The sequence below is a fragment of the Acomys minous genome (assembly GCF_964271855.1).
Source record: "Acomys minous genome assembly, chromosome: 16".
Classification (NCBI taxonomy): Eukaryota; Metazoa; Chordata; class Mammalia; order Rodentia; family Muridae; genus Acomys; species Acomys minous.
In genome coordinates, this window is record NC_140498.1 from 14,395,902 (window position 1) to 14,411,678 (window position 15,777).

The 15,777-nt window shown below is 46.0% G+C and overlaps 1 protein-coding gene across 3 annotated transcripts in view; it reads right to left on the bottom strand.

The window, feature by feature from the left end:
* Positions 1 to 231: 231 nt before the first annotated feature.
* GRIA1 (glutamate ionotropic receptor AMPA type subunit 1) overlaps positions 232 to 15,777 on the bottom strand; it is a 307,990-nt gene continuing 292,444 nt past the window's right edge. For 2 of the 3 annotated variants that reach the window (XM_084763795.1, XM_084763794.1), the window contains exons 15-16: positions 12,230 to 12,364; positions 232 to 2,843 (exon numbers count right to left, since the gene is read on the bottom strand). In XM_084763795.1, coding sequence (XP_084619921.1) covers positions 2,640 to 2,843; positions 12,230 to 12,364 — 339 coding nt within the window. In that variant the 3' untranslated portion in view covers positions 232 to 2,639. The remainder of the gene's footprint in view (positions 2,844 to 12,229; positions 12,365 to 15,777) is intronic. The other variant, XM_084763796.1, reaches the window with a different exon arrangement.

Consider the following 15,777-nt stretch of genomic DNA (forward strand, 5'->3'; position numbering starts at 1 on the left):
CAATAATGAAAGATAATGGGTCCACAGTGATTTAATTCTTGGTGATATTGTTCATTTTATGCAAATACCAAAAAAGAAAAAAAAAAAAAAGGAAAAAAACCCTGGCTATTTGAAAATAAAATGGGAATCCCCCCCAAATATTTAGTGTTTGATCAAACCAGAGGATTATTTTTTTTACTCTCACACATCTGCCAAGAGAGTTAATACAAATATAGATATTAAATAAAAGGCCCAGGTACCAAAGAGCAAAATTTAATGAAAGCCAGAACTGTTAAGTATGGATTCCTGTTGAGAAAAAAATGTCAATCTCTTCAAGAGTTTTCCCACTGCTCCTTTTTTAAGAAAAGTGTAGTAAAAATACATAATACAAGGTAACTTCTTTCTCACTTCTGTCTTCTCCCCACACATCCCTTGATGAGAAGCATCTTCCCCGGAGTTAGGGACTCCTCCCAGCAAGACCCTCAGTTCCAGCACAGTCTCTCTATCCAACCAGTAGGCTCAGGGGCTGGAGAACATCTTCCCAGGCCATAGATAGAAGGTCTTTGAAGCAGCTGACGGTAGAGTTTAGTTCCATCTCTTCCTAGGTCCAGGCTTCCCAGTGGCAGGCCACACCAGAGTCTACAGTGATAGGCAGGAGGCTGGGAGGACGTTAGCTGGCATAGATTAAAAAAAAAAAAGTGATAATCCATCTCCGGGACACTGCTTCACATGTCATGCCCATGTTAGCGTGGGAGGAACTGAATAGCGGGGTGAAGGGTTGATTTCTGAGATGTTCATTTGCTATGGCTGATGAAGAGAGAGTGAGAGACGCACAGAGGAGATGGTGGTTGGCCACTGAAAGCATCCACAGAGGAAGCCAGTTCGACTGCCCTGAACCATGGGTAGGCTCCTATTTCTTTAGCTCATCCACTGCTAATGAGAATGCCTGATAGGGGAAGATTGGATGGAAGCAGAGGTAGGAGAACGAGCCAGAGCATGGTTATTGGTTAAAAAAAAAAAAAAAAAAAAAAAAAAGCTAGTGGCAGATGGCACTCACTCAAGCATGCACCCGAGAGTGGCTGCAGAAGAGGTGGGAGTCAGCTGCACTGAGAACGGGAGTGGAATTCTTCACTAATCTGTGTGCCAGGGACTCCCACTTCCGCCCAAAGGTTGAGGCAGCCTAGCATCTCTCATTGTGGCTCTTGTCACGTTTCCTATCTGGTTGTCCTTCACCTTGGTCATTGTATTCATGGTGTAAAGGTTCTGGCCATTGTAATGCAATGTCCTCACTCTGTCTTAGCTAGGGGAAAAGTTAGTACCCTTGGGCTAAAGTGAGAAGGTGGGCTCAGGCATCTTAAGGTCGATTCATGTATTTAGCAATTTAACTCATGTCCCTATCTCTCGGAATAACTCAGGCTTTGCGGTCTCCTTTAAGATCTGATCACATGCTGAAACAAGACTCGATTAGCACAAAACCCCAGTTCTCTGCAATGCTATAACTCACAAGTTCTCTCAAACCTAGGACAGGAAGCAGCACAGAAGGCTTGGCTGGACTTTCATAATTCCCCACCACCTTTCTTTTGCACTTTGCTTGGACAGCATTTCCCGGCATGCCCGAGGCTCCACAGAGAGTCCTACTTCATCATGGAGATCCAGTCTAGATGGCAAGCAAAGCAAAGACAAGAACCATATGTGACACCTCCCTGATGGCCAGCTCTTCCCAAGGCTCTATTGGGTTCAGGAGACCAGTTGTCCTTTGGCCACCACAGTGTCTTTGGGCCTGAGCAAAGTAGAACGCACTTTTCAGGGCTGAGATCGACTCTGTAAAGAGATGTCCCATATTGGTACTCTTTGTCCCTTAGGGTAGTTCTTGGAGCTTCATCCAAGCAATAAGGAACTTACTGAGTTCCCCTCTGCCTGCACTCTGCCCAGCTCCCTTCCACCCCCTGTCTGAGATGCTCTTTGAGGTTATTTTCTGATGAATCAGCATTTAGGTAGTATTCTTTCTGGGGGAAGGTAGCCCCTCCTCCAGGAGTGTCTGTCTCCATCCAAGGCGTGGGCCAAAGAACAGAAGGTATCATGGAGAGCTCCCACACTGAATGAGCGTGAAGGTCGCGCATTCCTTTCCTTGCTTGTAAAGGTGGAACCAGTCATGAGTCTTCAATCTGGAAACCGAAGAGTGATGGGTGGGTGGGTGGGTGGGTGGGTGAGGGGATTAGGATAAGAAGGAGGAAAAGAGTCTAACAGAGCCTTCAAACTGTGGATATTAGTAAGAAAATAATTGCACACACTAAGACACATTAACAATGGAATTAAAAACCAAACAGTTTGATTTCTTCATTAATATCCCAGTGACTCCATTTTCAGAGACTTCATCAGACAGGACTTCTCCCATTATTGCAGCATAGAGTTAGTCACCATCTTCACTTAGCAAATGGAATAGGGTGAAAAAAAAAATCCCCAAACGAAAGGAATGGCCTAGAGGACTTTTTTTTTTTTTTTTTAAATCTTCAGGGACATTGGCTGAATTGTCCTCCACATGGTCACGGTGGTTGGAAGTGGTGTTTCATTTTGTTGTTGTTTTTGGCACTGGAGGGCTTGGGATGGGGCTGGGGGGAGCCTGATCCTGCTCCCCCCCGAGGGTTTCCTGTCTGCTCCAGTTATAATCCGGTGGCTCCCAAGGGCATCCCTGAACTGTGGCTCATGCAGGGAACGGATTGCATGGACTTCGGGAAGTCCTGGCTGACCACCCGGCCATTCTCTCCACTGTTGCCTCCTCCACTGGCTCCTGCCCCACTGTTCCGGGGGAGGGTCGATGTCCGTATGGCTTCATTGATGGATTGCTGTGGGATCAAACAGAAACCCTTTTCAGGAGGACAGGGGGTTCTTCCCCAGGTCCTTGGTAATGATTGGCAATGAAGAATGACTCAAGAAGGGATCAAAACTCTCTTCCATCCTTCCTCTCCACTCCTGAACTCAAACAAAACAAAACAAAAAAACAAAAACAAAACCCACAACCACCACCACCACCACCACCACCACCAGCAGCAGCAGCAGCAACAAAAACCACTAACAAGGCAGTTCTTAGTACTTGTTATTTATTCCTGGCTTACTAACTTCTTTTCTGATCCAGAATTCTAATACTCTAGAGACCACAGGTTAGTAGCACCAATCTGATGTGTCAGTCTATACCTGGAGGTTGTCTGTGATGATAGCAAGCAGGCATTGCATGCATTACATGGCCTTGGGGATGCATCCTTGCTCTCTTTGGCACATTATGCTTTCCAATCACGTTGTACGTATCACCTTCCCTTAGCCTTGCCAGGGCTTAGGCTTTAATGTGTTAGGAAGCAAGCCCTAAGTTATACCGTTCTGTGGTTCCTGTAGGTGGGACATTTCCTCGGTGCTGTTGGAGTGGAGCTTAGGAAATTTGCATCCTGATACCTAAGCTAAGCTCTGTGATCAGGTTCCTGTCTATGGTATTTTTAGAACGTTTAAACCTCCATGTCTAGACTGTCTGGGAGGCTATAGTCTTCCTCCTTCCCCCTTTCTCCTCCTCCTCCTCTCTTCCCTCTTCCTCTTCTCCCTGTACTTTTTTCCTCCTTCTTTCTCTTCTCCATCCTCCTTTCTCTCTTCTACTGCCTCTTCCTCCTCCACCTCTGTCTACTAAGAGCAGCATCACTGCCCAGAAACTGCTTTGAAATATTAAGGGAAACTGACAACGTGTTATTGTTGGGTTCAAACGCTTTTCTTCTGACAAAGAAAGAAACCACGCTTCTAGCTCCGCCTGATAAGCGTCCCCAGGAGTCATTTCAATAAGATAATTCACAAAATGTAACCAGAAAGGATCACATGCTGAAGAGAGTGAAATCACATCTCCAAAAGCCTTCATTGGCCCGCCACCTGCTTTCTGTCAGCATGTACAGCTTACAGGGCCAGACTGACACACAGGGCCAGACTGACACACCGGCCCAGTGCTGCTCACCTCTGCTTTCTAGGGTGTTGGAATGATAGGTCTGGGAAGAACTCAGGGTCACTCCAGAATCAGGGGTGATAAGTGGAATGAATGTTCAAGACCACGGTTCAGGTCTTTGGTCTTAGTCTACTGGACAAGAGGAGGCACAGTTTTCTGCAAAGGGGTTCCATCGGAGAAGGAGCTCTGTGGCATGAAGGCTCTACCCTTATCCCTTTTTTCCCCCCACTTCCGAGTTCATAGAATTTTGGGGATGGAGGTTTAGTTTCTTGGTAGAAATCAGCACGGTGAGAAGAGCTGTCTGTGGATTGAGAGAGACTTCCTTTGCTAAGACCAACATTCCACATTCTTCAGCGTATACTGTGCTTAGCTTTCATCCTACCACATCACCTCGGCTTGGCAGCAAAGGCTCTGTTCACTTCGTGTGTGTGCATCGTGCATTCTCTTATGTGTAAGTTTTGACACGTTAAAGAAAGCTTATATCCTGGAGGAGACCCAGACCATGACTTCACAATTCATGGCTATCCGTACTGGCCACTACACAGATAGCTTGCATGTGATAATTCTTTTAGAGTTTATTAAAAAAAATCAATCCTTCCCGAAATACCCTGGCTTTGTTGTCATGACTCAAAGAGCTCATTCTGTCTCCTGTAGCTAGATGGACATAAGCAGTCTGATGTGTGTTTTTTTTTCCCTTGCTACCATTTTTTACTGAACATTCTGATACTGTTTTAAAATGTTCTCTCTCTTCAAAAATCCATGATTCATCGGGGGTGGGTGGATGCTAAAGGTTTAAGCAGGGATGGAGGGGATAGGTTAAGCAAAACTAAAGTTGTATGGAAAGGCTGTATAATTAGGGGCTGGGGAAACGGATTGGCAGTTAAGAGTGTATGTTTCTACCTCAAAGGACCTGAGTTGGATTCCCAGCACCCATGTCTGGTGCCTTGCAACTGCCTATAACTCCAGATCAAGGGGGTCTGATATCTGTGGCTTCCATGGACTCACATGCACACACCAACACAACACTTACATACAATTAAAAATAATAAAAGCCTAGAAATAACTAAAAGAGAAAGCCTTTGAACAAAAGTCCCCTTCGTGGGTGGAAAAGCCTTCCCCTACAAGACAAGGGTCTTTACATGAGAAGCTCAGTGCCAGGAATGGGTCACCTCCCTTTGAGTTTTTGATCAGAGAGACTCTAAAAACCCACAAACAATGCAGGCTATTGTTCTTGGATGTTATTGATGGAGGCACAACACATTTTGATAGCAGGACATCAAGCTAGAGTTGACACACTAACTTCCTGCTGGCTGTCTTTCCTAGTTCCAGAAAGGGCCATGTCATACCACAGGGAAAGAAAAGTCCACCAATGGATTTATCCACTGGTGACCTCTGAATGCTACAATACTAGCTTGTCTCCTGGTGCAATGGTGGCATATTAGTAAGGAGGGCAACCAACCACTTTGTGATTTGATCTGAGCCCTGCAGGGTTCACAGGACTTAACCCATGCTTGATACTATAAGTCTGGGCAGAAGCCTACGGTTCTAGATCCTAGGGGGTGGTGGTGGTGGTGCTACTCTTAACTTCAACAAGATAATCTTTTTGCGGTACTTAGCAGTTAATTCAGAGACTCATGATTGGTCAAAGCACTGAGAATAAGAGATTGTGAATGCTCACCTGTAAATGTAAATGGGATGCCTATGTCAGCGTGACCCCCTAAAGGGCCAACGTATATCACAGAAGAGGGAGGAGAAAGAATGTAAGAGCTGGAGGATGGGAGGAGTGCTGTGAAATGCTGCCTTCTGGACACAGCCATTGCACCAGGGAACTCACTGTAGCCATGGTTACCTGAACAAGAACCTGAACCATGTCTAGCTAACGACATCAGTCAACATTCCATCAGGCAGCAGCACGAATTCAGTGGGCCCCCAAGATAAGAACAACAACAACAGCAACAACAACAACAAAGCAGAACGTGAAGGTGGGTGGGAGATGTGTTGGTTGGTACCCAGAGGATGCGGGGGAAGGGGGAGGGATGGGAGGTGGTTGTGATCAGGACACATTGTATGCATGTATAAAATTACCAAAGAGTAAATAAGATATTCTAAAAAATAAAATCCATGATTGAGACAGATTTTCCCCCCCATATGATGTTCTGCCCACGCGGGTTCTGTCTCTTCCTCAAATCCTGGGACTTAGTTTATTTACATCCTCCCCTGGCATTCCTCCACCAAAAAGGAAGTGTGATTTGGATTGCATTCATTTGAGTCAAAGGCCAAATAAATACAACCGCAATGCTACCCATGGGAAATCTGAGCTGAGAACAGGAAGAATTAATGATGACTGATTCTTAACTAAAAAAAAAAAAAAAAAAAAGGTTGAAAATAGAATAACATTTTAATTGTGTCAGTAGAAAAACATAGACCTTTCCAGAGTGTAGCTTGGAATGTCTAGCCTTCAAGATTTTCATCTACTATGTTTCTTTAAAAATTGTGTGTGAGTGTGTGTTTGTGTGCACACAGGCATGCAAGTGAGCACGGGGTCGGGGGTGGGGGGGCGGCATAAGACAACCTGCTGTCATTTCCCAGAAGCTATCCACCTTGTTTTTTGAGACAGACTTTCTCACTGGAACATGGAGTTTGCTGATTCAGTTAGGCTGGGAACCAGTAGGCCCTTGGGGTCCGTCTTTCTCTGCTTCCTCAGCACTGAGATTAAAAGTGTGTACCACCAGCTTTCTTACATGTGTGCTTGGGATCGAACTTAGATCCCCATGCTTGCGCAGCAGGCATTTTATTGACTGAGAAATTGCCTTGGGCCCATCGACCATGTTCCTTTAACTCAAACAACAACAACGAAACAAATTAAAGCTCACATAGATTACTGTGGGCTGTGTTCCTCAAACATCTCAAATATTTCTGCGGTATTTCACTAAAGTTGGTAAAATATCATGCATTTCTCTTAAGGAGAAGGTGAACGGCACAGTCAATGCCCGAGCCCACCAAAACCTGAGACAAATTTGGCAGTTCACTAAGACCTTTCAGCATTAAAATATGAGAGCCATTTTCTTAGGAAGCTGAGGGCTGCCAGAGCACACCCTACCTCAGGTGGGCACTGCCCTCTTGCCTCCTTTCTGCTGCATTTGTGGAATCTTGGAGAAGAGAGGACAAAAACCATAACACTGGGGTGGAAAGAAAGTTAAACACCCTGGAGACCTCTAGTTCTTAAACTGCACTATACTTTGGAATCCCAGGACAGGGGTCCAGGGAAAAACCATTGATGTTTGAATTCTACTCCACCAACACTGAGTGAGCACTTAGTACTGAAGGACAGAGATTTTATTCTGATCTCCCTGGAAAAGGCGAAGTGCAGATGCTCCAAGGCTCTACTCACTTCAAAATACGCCCTAGGTGATATTTTTGCTTTATGACAGTTTAAGTTATACTAGGATGCTGTGGGCTCCCTGAAGTCCCTGTCTGAGTCCCCAGCACTCACATTGCTAGTGCAGGATTCTCTGTTTAAGCCTTACTGGTTTCTTGACACTTGTAGACAAGAGTTCTGGTGTTTGAGTCTCTGACTCTGGGCATCCTTGACTGGCAGCTCTCTGGCCTTGGCTAATTCGTTGCTTGCTTCAACCTAGTTAAACACCAGCAGGGAAGCTGCTCTGAGCACTCTGCCCCGGTTCCTTCATCAGTCAGGGAAAGTCCTGGGCACATCACCACCTGGCAGTCAATGTTCACCAACTGTCTTCCTTCCCCCATGAACCCGGGAGATGGCGATCTGTGTCTGGGTTATTCCTGGTGGCAACTCCTATGCTGCACACTGTTCTTTCTCTTCCCCTGTGACACATGCATTCTGACCATGACACATCAAAGGGCAAAGAGTGTCAGGAAGCCTCAGTTGAAATCCTGTGCTGACGCCTGCCTAAGGGGGCACAGTTTGAGTAGGGTGATGCATTTTGTTTGTCTTTGTGACCAGCACTATGACTGGTCCTTGAGGACTATAAGGCAAGTGCTAAAAAAAAAAAAAGAAAAAAAAAAGCTGGAAGAAGAGAGAGAGAATGGGCAGTTTAGAAGTGTCTTGCCTAAAACCAAGAGGCTGGGCTTTGTGTAGGATTTGCTCTCTGTCTAATTCTTGCCCTTCTGGCTCCTGGCTTATGTGACCTTGTGGGGGCAAGTGTCTCCACTTCTTCTAACCTCACTTTTTCTCAGCCTGTAGATCTTGAAGAATACATTGCCTGGCTAACGAAATAGCGGAGTTAACGCCTTGATATGAAAATTCCTAGTCTCCCCTCCTCCCTTTAGCCTCCCTCCCTTTGTGCTCACTCTTTCTCTTCCCTCCCATGGTGACTAGAGAAGATATGGGGGTGGGGGTGGGGTTGGGGTGGGGGTGGGGGTTGAACCTGAGTTGCTTTAGGGGTTCCGGTTCTAAGAGTGGGTAACCATTGTGGTCAGGGAAAGATATAGGTTGGCAGGTCTTTCCAGAGTCTCTGTCACCTCCATTGCATCCCACGTAGGGCTGTGGACTATGCTTCTGACGGAGATAATTGCTTTTGGGAAAAGCAAAGCAGCTCGTTATGAAGTCTGAGGAGTGGCTGGAGTGCCTTCCACTTATCTCTCCTAGATAAGGGAGGAATTGATGGAGCTTCAGAAATGAAGGGCCAGCTAGATTAATAAAGACAATATCTCCCTTGAAGTTGAAAAGTCAGAAAATTTCACTAGGAGTCCCGGTGTTCTGTGCACAAGTCGTGGCAATGGAGGGAACGGATTATAAGGGACCGTGGTGGCTAGTCTTAGGTTATAATGATTCTGGGGGCAGCCCAGCAGCTTCTGAGAAATTTAACAACTACGCTGTAAAGGGAGGTGTGAGGATGTCTCTCAGACATGGTACCATGACTCAATGGCCTCTTTAAAGAACCCTTGTCATCCAAGAGTGCAGTGTCCCTTCGGTGGCTCTGGTCAACACCGTGCCAGCTAGAAGAGAATTGTAGCCTCTGTTCAGCTACCTGGGTTAGTGGAAGTCACTATGAACCTAGAGGGAAGTTGGACACTCAGGTGTTTTTCTGCTTGGTGGACACCAAACCACATCGTAGTTGACGAGCAACACATAGATGGGACCAAAACCACCTAGAGGGATACAGCTCCAGACTGGGCAGGTCATATTGTTTGACTATGGGCCGCTTTCTTGTGTTTCCTCACTTGCTTCAAGAGGATTTTCCTCTTCTGTGCACAACTCTACATTAAGTTGACTTAACCACTTACTCTGCAGACACAGCCTGTTCTTTAAAGACACATGGTCTCCATGGCTCAAAACAATCGAGTACATGTAATTAATAAAAGTATGCTAATAAAGAAATATTAATAAAGGGAAGTCTTAAGGAAGTGGTATCTGTTAATAAGGCTACTATCATAAATGCGAGTTGTCACTGTTGTTATTATTTATTGGGTGCATACTGCAATGTGGGCCTCTTGCCAATCCTTTAATCTATTATTTCATATCCTCACTACAAATTTATGAACTATATCCTACCACTGTCCTCATTTCTTTTACAATAGAAAAAAGACAAGAGAGTAATTAAAACTTGTTTAGGGTGACAAGAGTTAATAAACAGAATGGAAGCCGGGTGCAGTGGCTCATGCCTGTAACCCCAGTACTCTGGGAGGCAGAGGCAGGTGGGTCTCTCTATAAGTTCTAGACCAGCCTGGTCTACAAAGTGAGTCCAGGACGGCCAAGGGTACACAGAGAAACCTTGTCTTGAAAAGTCAGAAAATAAAAAATAAAAAATAAAAAAATAAAAAAAGAAAGAAAGAGAAAGAAAGAAAGAAACAGAATGGATGGATTCATGCCAGGCTCGCAGCTGATATCCACAGGACACTGTGTCCTGGGCCTCCATGAGGAGGAGTCTTTGGGAGCTGATCAGTACCAGCTCTGGGCTGATCCATGGAAAAGAGGTGGAGAATTGCAAAGGCTGTAACTGGCCAAGCTCCTGGCCTGTGCCCATCTTTGCCACTTGAACAGCCCTTTCCTCTCTTTGGACAGTAAGGAAGAGCAGTTAGTAGATTTATCTTCTGGATGGAATTGGCAAAGAAAGCTTTGCTTAGGGCTCAGGGGTTCTCTCCACACCCCACTGAGCTCACAAGAGGGTTTAAGGTTGCAAAGTCAGTGACTGTGCTGTGATGAGGAGGTAGGAGAGCTGGTCAACGGAAGAGCAAGGTCCTTAGACAAATGCCACCACACTTCTAGCCTTCCGTTGTTCCTGTTACCACAGCGTGGGAGGGAGGTTTTAAATAGGCCTCAGGAGGCAGAAGGCAGGGTGAAGGATCAGCATGCATAGAACACACAGGGGCTGGCTGGGCACGGAGGGAGGAGGGAAGCAGATTGCCAGTCGGGAGGCAGCTGGAACCCTGACGTGGGAACGCTGAATGCCAGGACAGAAGGTCTCAATACTAGGATGTGAAGTCCTTTTCTTTCTTTCTTTTTTTTTTTCTTCTACCCTTATTTCTCTCATACAGAAGTGAGCACTGAGTTTCCAGGCAAGGGGCTGACTAGAGATGTCCCTCTCAGGACTGGCCCAGGATGTACTCAGGGATCGTGGCCAAGGTAGGGGAGAGGCTGGGCAGGGCCCTGTGCTAGTGACCCAGTGATGTATGAGTCCTGCTCAGGAGAAATTGAATATTGACAAATGGGTCTTTAGGGCACATTATAGGAGAGGTTACTCCAGGAAAAGGCTTCCTCATAGTCAAGCCTTTGAGAGAGCCCAGGCCAAGATATCCAATGGTGTGAAGCCCACAGTGACTGCATTTCTATCCCCCTTTCAGTCTAAAGAGTATTGTTCTTAATTTCTGCTTTTTCTCATAAGCCTTCTCCACTTTTCCTTCTTCTACGTCCTTATAGCCTTTACTGTCTGAACCACAGTTTTCTTTATGTGTTTGTTGTTTGTATATATGTGATGTATATACATCAGTGCTTGCATGTGTATATGTTAGTGTGTGGTGTGTGTGCATGTGGGCATATGTGTGTATGTGTGTGTGTGTGTGTGTGTGTGTGTGTGTGTATGTGTGTGTAGGTCAGTGGATGACACTGGGAATCTTTCTCAACTGCTCTTCCTCATCTTATTTTTTGGATACAGACTCTCTCACGGAACCTAGACCTCATGGATCTGGGTAGGCTGGCTGGCCAGTGAACCCCAGGGATTCCCCACCTTTCCCCTTCTCCAGTGGTGGGGTCATGGCTGTGAACTGCCGCACCTGGTTTTTAAGTGGGCACTGAGACTCTGAACGTAAGTCCTCATGTCCCTGTGGCAGGCGCTGTACCATATGAGCCATTTCCCTAGCCCCGGGCACTTTCCCGTATTCATTTCTTGCTGAAGTTCAAAGATTTGAGGGTCACAGATGGCACCTAAGCTCTCTGCTTCCTTATGCTGCAGTTCACATGATTGACCCTCACACATGCCTCCTCACTAGGGTTAATGATGCAGTCGAGGGGCTGTGATGGTGACACCCCCAGCTTCCCTGGGATGCCTTTATCTATGTCTTTGCTGAGACCCGCTCGTCCCTTCCTTACGCAGCACCAGCGATGGCGGGCTCCCTATTCACTGGAGAGGCCCATGTGCTCCTCTGTTAGAAAAGTGAGTCTTGCATATTGCATTCACACATCAATTTTCTGTTGATTCCTGCCATTGCTACTATTGTATTCTCTGGGCACTCCTGCTTTTCTTCCTGCCTGTAATGTTTTCATGTATTTACCGGCAGCTCTTCAATCCTCTCTGATTTTTCTCTGCTTCTGCTGCCTTCAGCTGTGTTTAGTGCTGTTTGGGGTTCCTGAGCTAATTTGCTTACCGTTCTCTGTGGTTGACTCTCTCTGCCAGTGCTAGCCCATAATACGGAAGCTAAAATATGGACCCAATTTGCCAGATATGGTAAAAGCAGCATAGGGAACTGGGCAGGCATGCCTTCCTTCATCTGGGGAATTGTTATATTGGACATAACTTCAGAAAAATCAGCCTCTCATGGTGCTGACTGAAACTTGAACTTCAGCCTCACTGACCTGTCCTGGAAAGACTCACTTGCTATTTGGAGCACAGTATTTGCCAGACACATCCCATTCTCCCCCTCCCATCTTTTTTTTTTTTTTTTTGGTTCCCTCCATCCCTTTCAGTTTCTTCCTGATGCTTTTCTGCTCCCTGGATGACCTCAACCTGTCCCTTTCTACTCCTCTCAGGAAACTCAGCTGTGCCACTGAGAACAGGGTAGGAAAAAGACCCAGGAAGACGATGCCACCTTCATCCGCTTTGACTCGCTACGGGATTTGTAGCAGAACTCGATTAAGGCAACCAGCATGGCCAATCCCAGCCCTCCAATCAGGATGTAGAACACGCCTGCCACGTTGCTGAGGCTCAAAGCGCTGGTCTTGTCCTAAGAGAAGGAGGCGGGAAAGGAGGGGAGGGGAAAGAGGAAAGTGAGTCAAGAGGCTTGAGACCATTGAGGCAGCATCAAATTAACACACATACACTCAACCCCACACCCTCCTCAGCGTTCACAGTTGGAAATGGCTTGTATTCATTGGCTGCATGTTCACAACATTCCTCGGGGAGAGGGGGATGCATGTGTGTTTGGGTGTATACAAAATTGTCTGTGATTGTGTTTAACATCACCTCCCTCCTTAACGTCTTTTCTGGGACAGGAGATAACCACAAAAATTCAGGCCGGATCTGGTAAGATCTGAACCCTTGAGCTTAACCAATTCTTTCAGGAACCCCTTCCCTTTAGCTCCGTGTCTACCTCATCTCCTCTGTTGCCTGGCAACACGTCAGCCCCGATCACTGTACATGTCTCTGAGCGTTTTGCTGGGAGTTGGTATTGGAGTGAACTTTCCCCTAGATGTGCATTTGATTTCAATTTAATAAGACAGCTCTCAAACACATGATAAAGGCAGAGGGATGCAAATCTTTAATTGACTGTTCTCAGTCCCAATTTAAGGGGGAAAACCTTGCGGCGGGTGGGGTGGGTTATATTGGCAGAAAGGCGTTGAGCTAGGCAAATAGCTTTATTAAATCCTAATAATTATGCTTAACTGGTGTCATTTCTTTTTTTCTTTTGAAGGTGCTTGCTAAAATTGTTGTAGGTAGACTTGGGTTGCTGAATTTAGAAATTTCCATTGTCTGTAGTAAAAGATACTCTGCTGGCTTCAGAGATGCCAAGCCACAAAGGAGGGTGTTAAATTCCCAGAACCCTGGGGTGACAGAGGTGGTGGTGGTGGGGAAGTACTGATGCTCAGCAGGAAGGGGTGCAACCTTGCTTGGGGAGCCTGTGACTGTCACTGGTGTGGGAGATTGTCCCTGAGTCCTGTCGCATCCTGTGGGCTTTAAAAGTGGGGGAGTGAGGGAAGAACACTGTTTCAGGCAGTGAGAACATGACCAACCCAATGCTCTACACAGGCAAAGAACACCTCTAAGTCTTGGGAGAATGGCCTTCCCCAATTGTTATGGTGGCTCTTAACGCCTTCTTTTATGTTGTATTCTTGTGTAAGAATGTTTCATTAAGTCAGGATGCAGTGGGCCTCTCAACTTGGACAGGCCCATGACGTTGGTGGCAGATTGGTGGGATGGAGGTAGGGTGTGTTACTTTTCAGGTGGGGACCCAGATGGACTGCATGGTTCTAAGTTGCTGTTCTAATATCCACCCAGGAGAATCTGGGCATGGGTGAAAAGGGATTCCTTATCTCCCAAGTCAGGAGCTTTGCCCCTACTTCTACTTGACGAGGTGTACAGGGTTCTTGGTGGACAAACGTGGAAACTGCAGATGGAAGGTAGCAGCTTGCCTTCCTACTCTGGAAATAGCCCTCGCCATGGGATTATCCCCAGCAACCCCTCAGTGGCTTCTTGTGTGGCTACGACAGATGGTTCTTGAATATAGGTTATTTTGGCAATGCTTAGCCTGGCTCTCTAGGCAGTGGAAATGATTATTCAAAGGGATGAACTTTTTTTTTTTCCTGTCTGGGATAATGGCCTGAGAAAAAAGAAATGTGAAAAATGCTCCAGGAACTGGTAGAGCATGTACATTCCCACACGTGTGATTTGTAAAACACTCAGGGTACATCCTTGCTTTTTTTCCCCCCCAGGAGGTGTGTAAGTTTGCTTAACAGAAATTCCTATAAAACTTTCCTTTCTGGATGGGGGTAAGTTTGGGCAGACTGAGTAGGGTGAGTGGGGCTGGGCGGGGCGGAGAGACATCTTAAAACATCACCAGCTCACACTGTAGCAAGCACTAGAGAAGGTGGATGCTAAGAGGGAGTTAGTGGGGGAAAGTGCAGGAAAAGAAGGTTGGAGGCTTCCGACTTCCCAAGCTCATCCGTCTTTCAATAGCTGAAGTACATCTTGCCCTGCCCATCACTAAGGCTAGTTTCTTCTCCATAGTCTCCCTAAGTTTGATTTCATTGGAGAAGTCTTCAAGGATAAGGAAATGGTGGGCCTTTCTTTTGTTACTGTCTTCACATTGCGCTGTGATTGTATCTGCTGTCCTGGCCATCCATTTATGGCATATCTTTGACACAGGAAGGGCTAGATCTTTGAGGAGAAGTGAGGGAAGAGGTGTGTTCTGTGAAACTGTAGAAAGAAGAGGGTCCAGTGACTGGGCATCTGGTTCTTTGTGGAGTGGAGAGTCTTCATCACTACTCTTTCTTTTTTCTTCTTTTTCTGGTGTTAGGGATTCAACCTCAGGCTTTGGGCATCATAGGCAAGTGATCTACCTCTTAGCTAATCTTTACCCTATCTGTCTGTCTGTCTGTCTGTCTGTCTGTCTATCTATCTATCTATCTATCTATCTATCTATCTATCTATCTTAAAAATTTCAAGACAGAGTTTTTATCCGTGTAGTCTTGACTGTCATGGAACTCACTCCATAGACCAGGCTGGCCTTGAACTCACAGAGATCCACTTGCCTCTGGCTCCCAAGTACTGGGATTAAAGGTGCGTGCCACCACAGCCTGGCTACCTTCTGTATATATTTGTTTCCTTGAGAGAGGATTTCACTATATAGCCTAGGCTGGCTTTGAACTCAGTGTGTAGCCGAGGCTAGTCTCTACCTTCTGATCTTCCTGCCTCAGTTTCAGAAATTCTGGGATTATAGGTGTGCATCACCACAGCCTGTGAAGGAAACATCTGGCCCAGAGAAATTGCTGCATGTGTGAAGAAGGCTTGATGGTTTGGTTCCCAACTATCTATCCCTTTTGGTAGATGAGTGTCTATGATAACTATAGCCCTAGCTTACAACTATTAGCTTTTTTTTTTTTTTTGGAGAGTATCAGCTTTAGATCTTTCTAAGGATGTGTGAAGGTTTTCTGGTCTATGGCCATCATTGGCCCCTTTGTTGGACTATAATGGCATATCCTGGGGCAGAGATAAAAATTCTTTTAGTTGAAGATTGGAGCTTTGACTCTTCCTCTGATCCATTGTGCACATAAGGGGACTTCCTTGTGCACTTGAGTAAGTAGCAATGTTCCAGTACATGGCAAACCACAGGGTTCCAGCTCTGATGGGGGAAGGAGGAGTTGGGTTCGGGTCTTCCAAGTGTTTCATGAAACACTCCATTCTCTTTCCATTCATAGCAGATGCACTCCCCCAGAGCTAGGCAGCTTGCTGGTAGGAGGGAAAAGTCACAACTTGTCTCCTGCCAGGAACAGACAGAGTGACAGTGCAGAAGACAGTGATGGGTGAAAAGAAAAAAAAAAAAAAAAAAAAGAAAAAAACCTAAAACACAAAACTTTCATCTCTCGGAATTGTTGAGTTGGTTGCTATGGTGACGACCCCAGCTCCACAATCTGTTCTCCT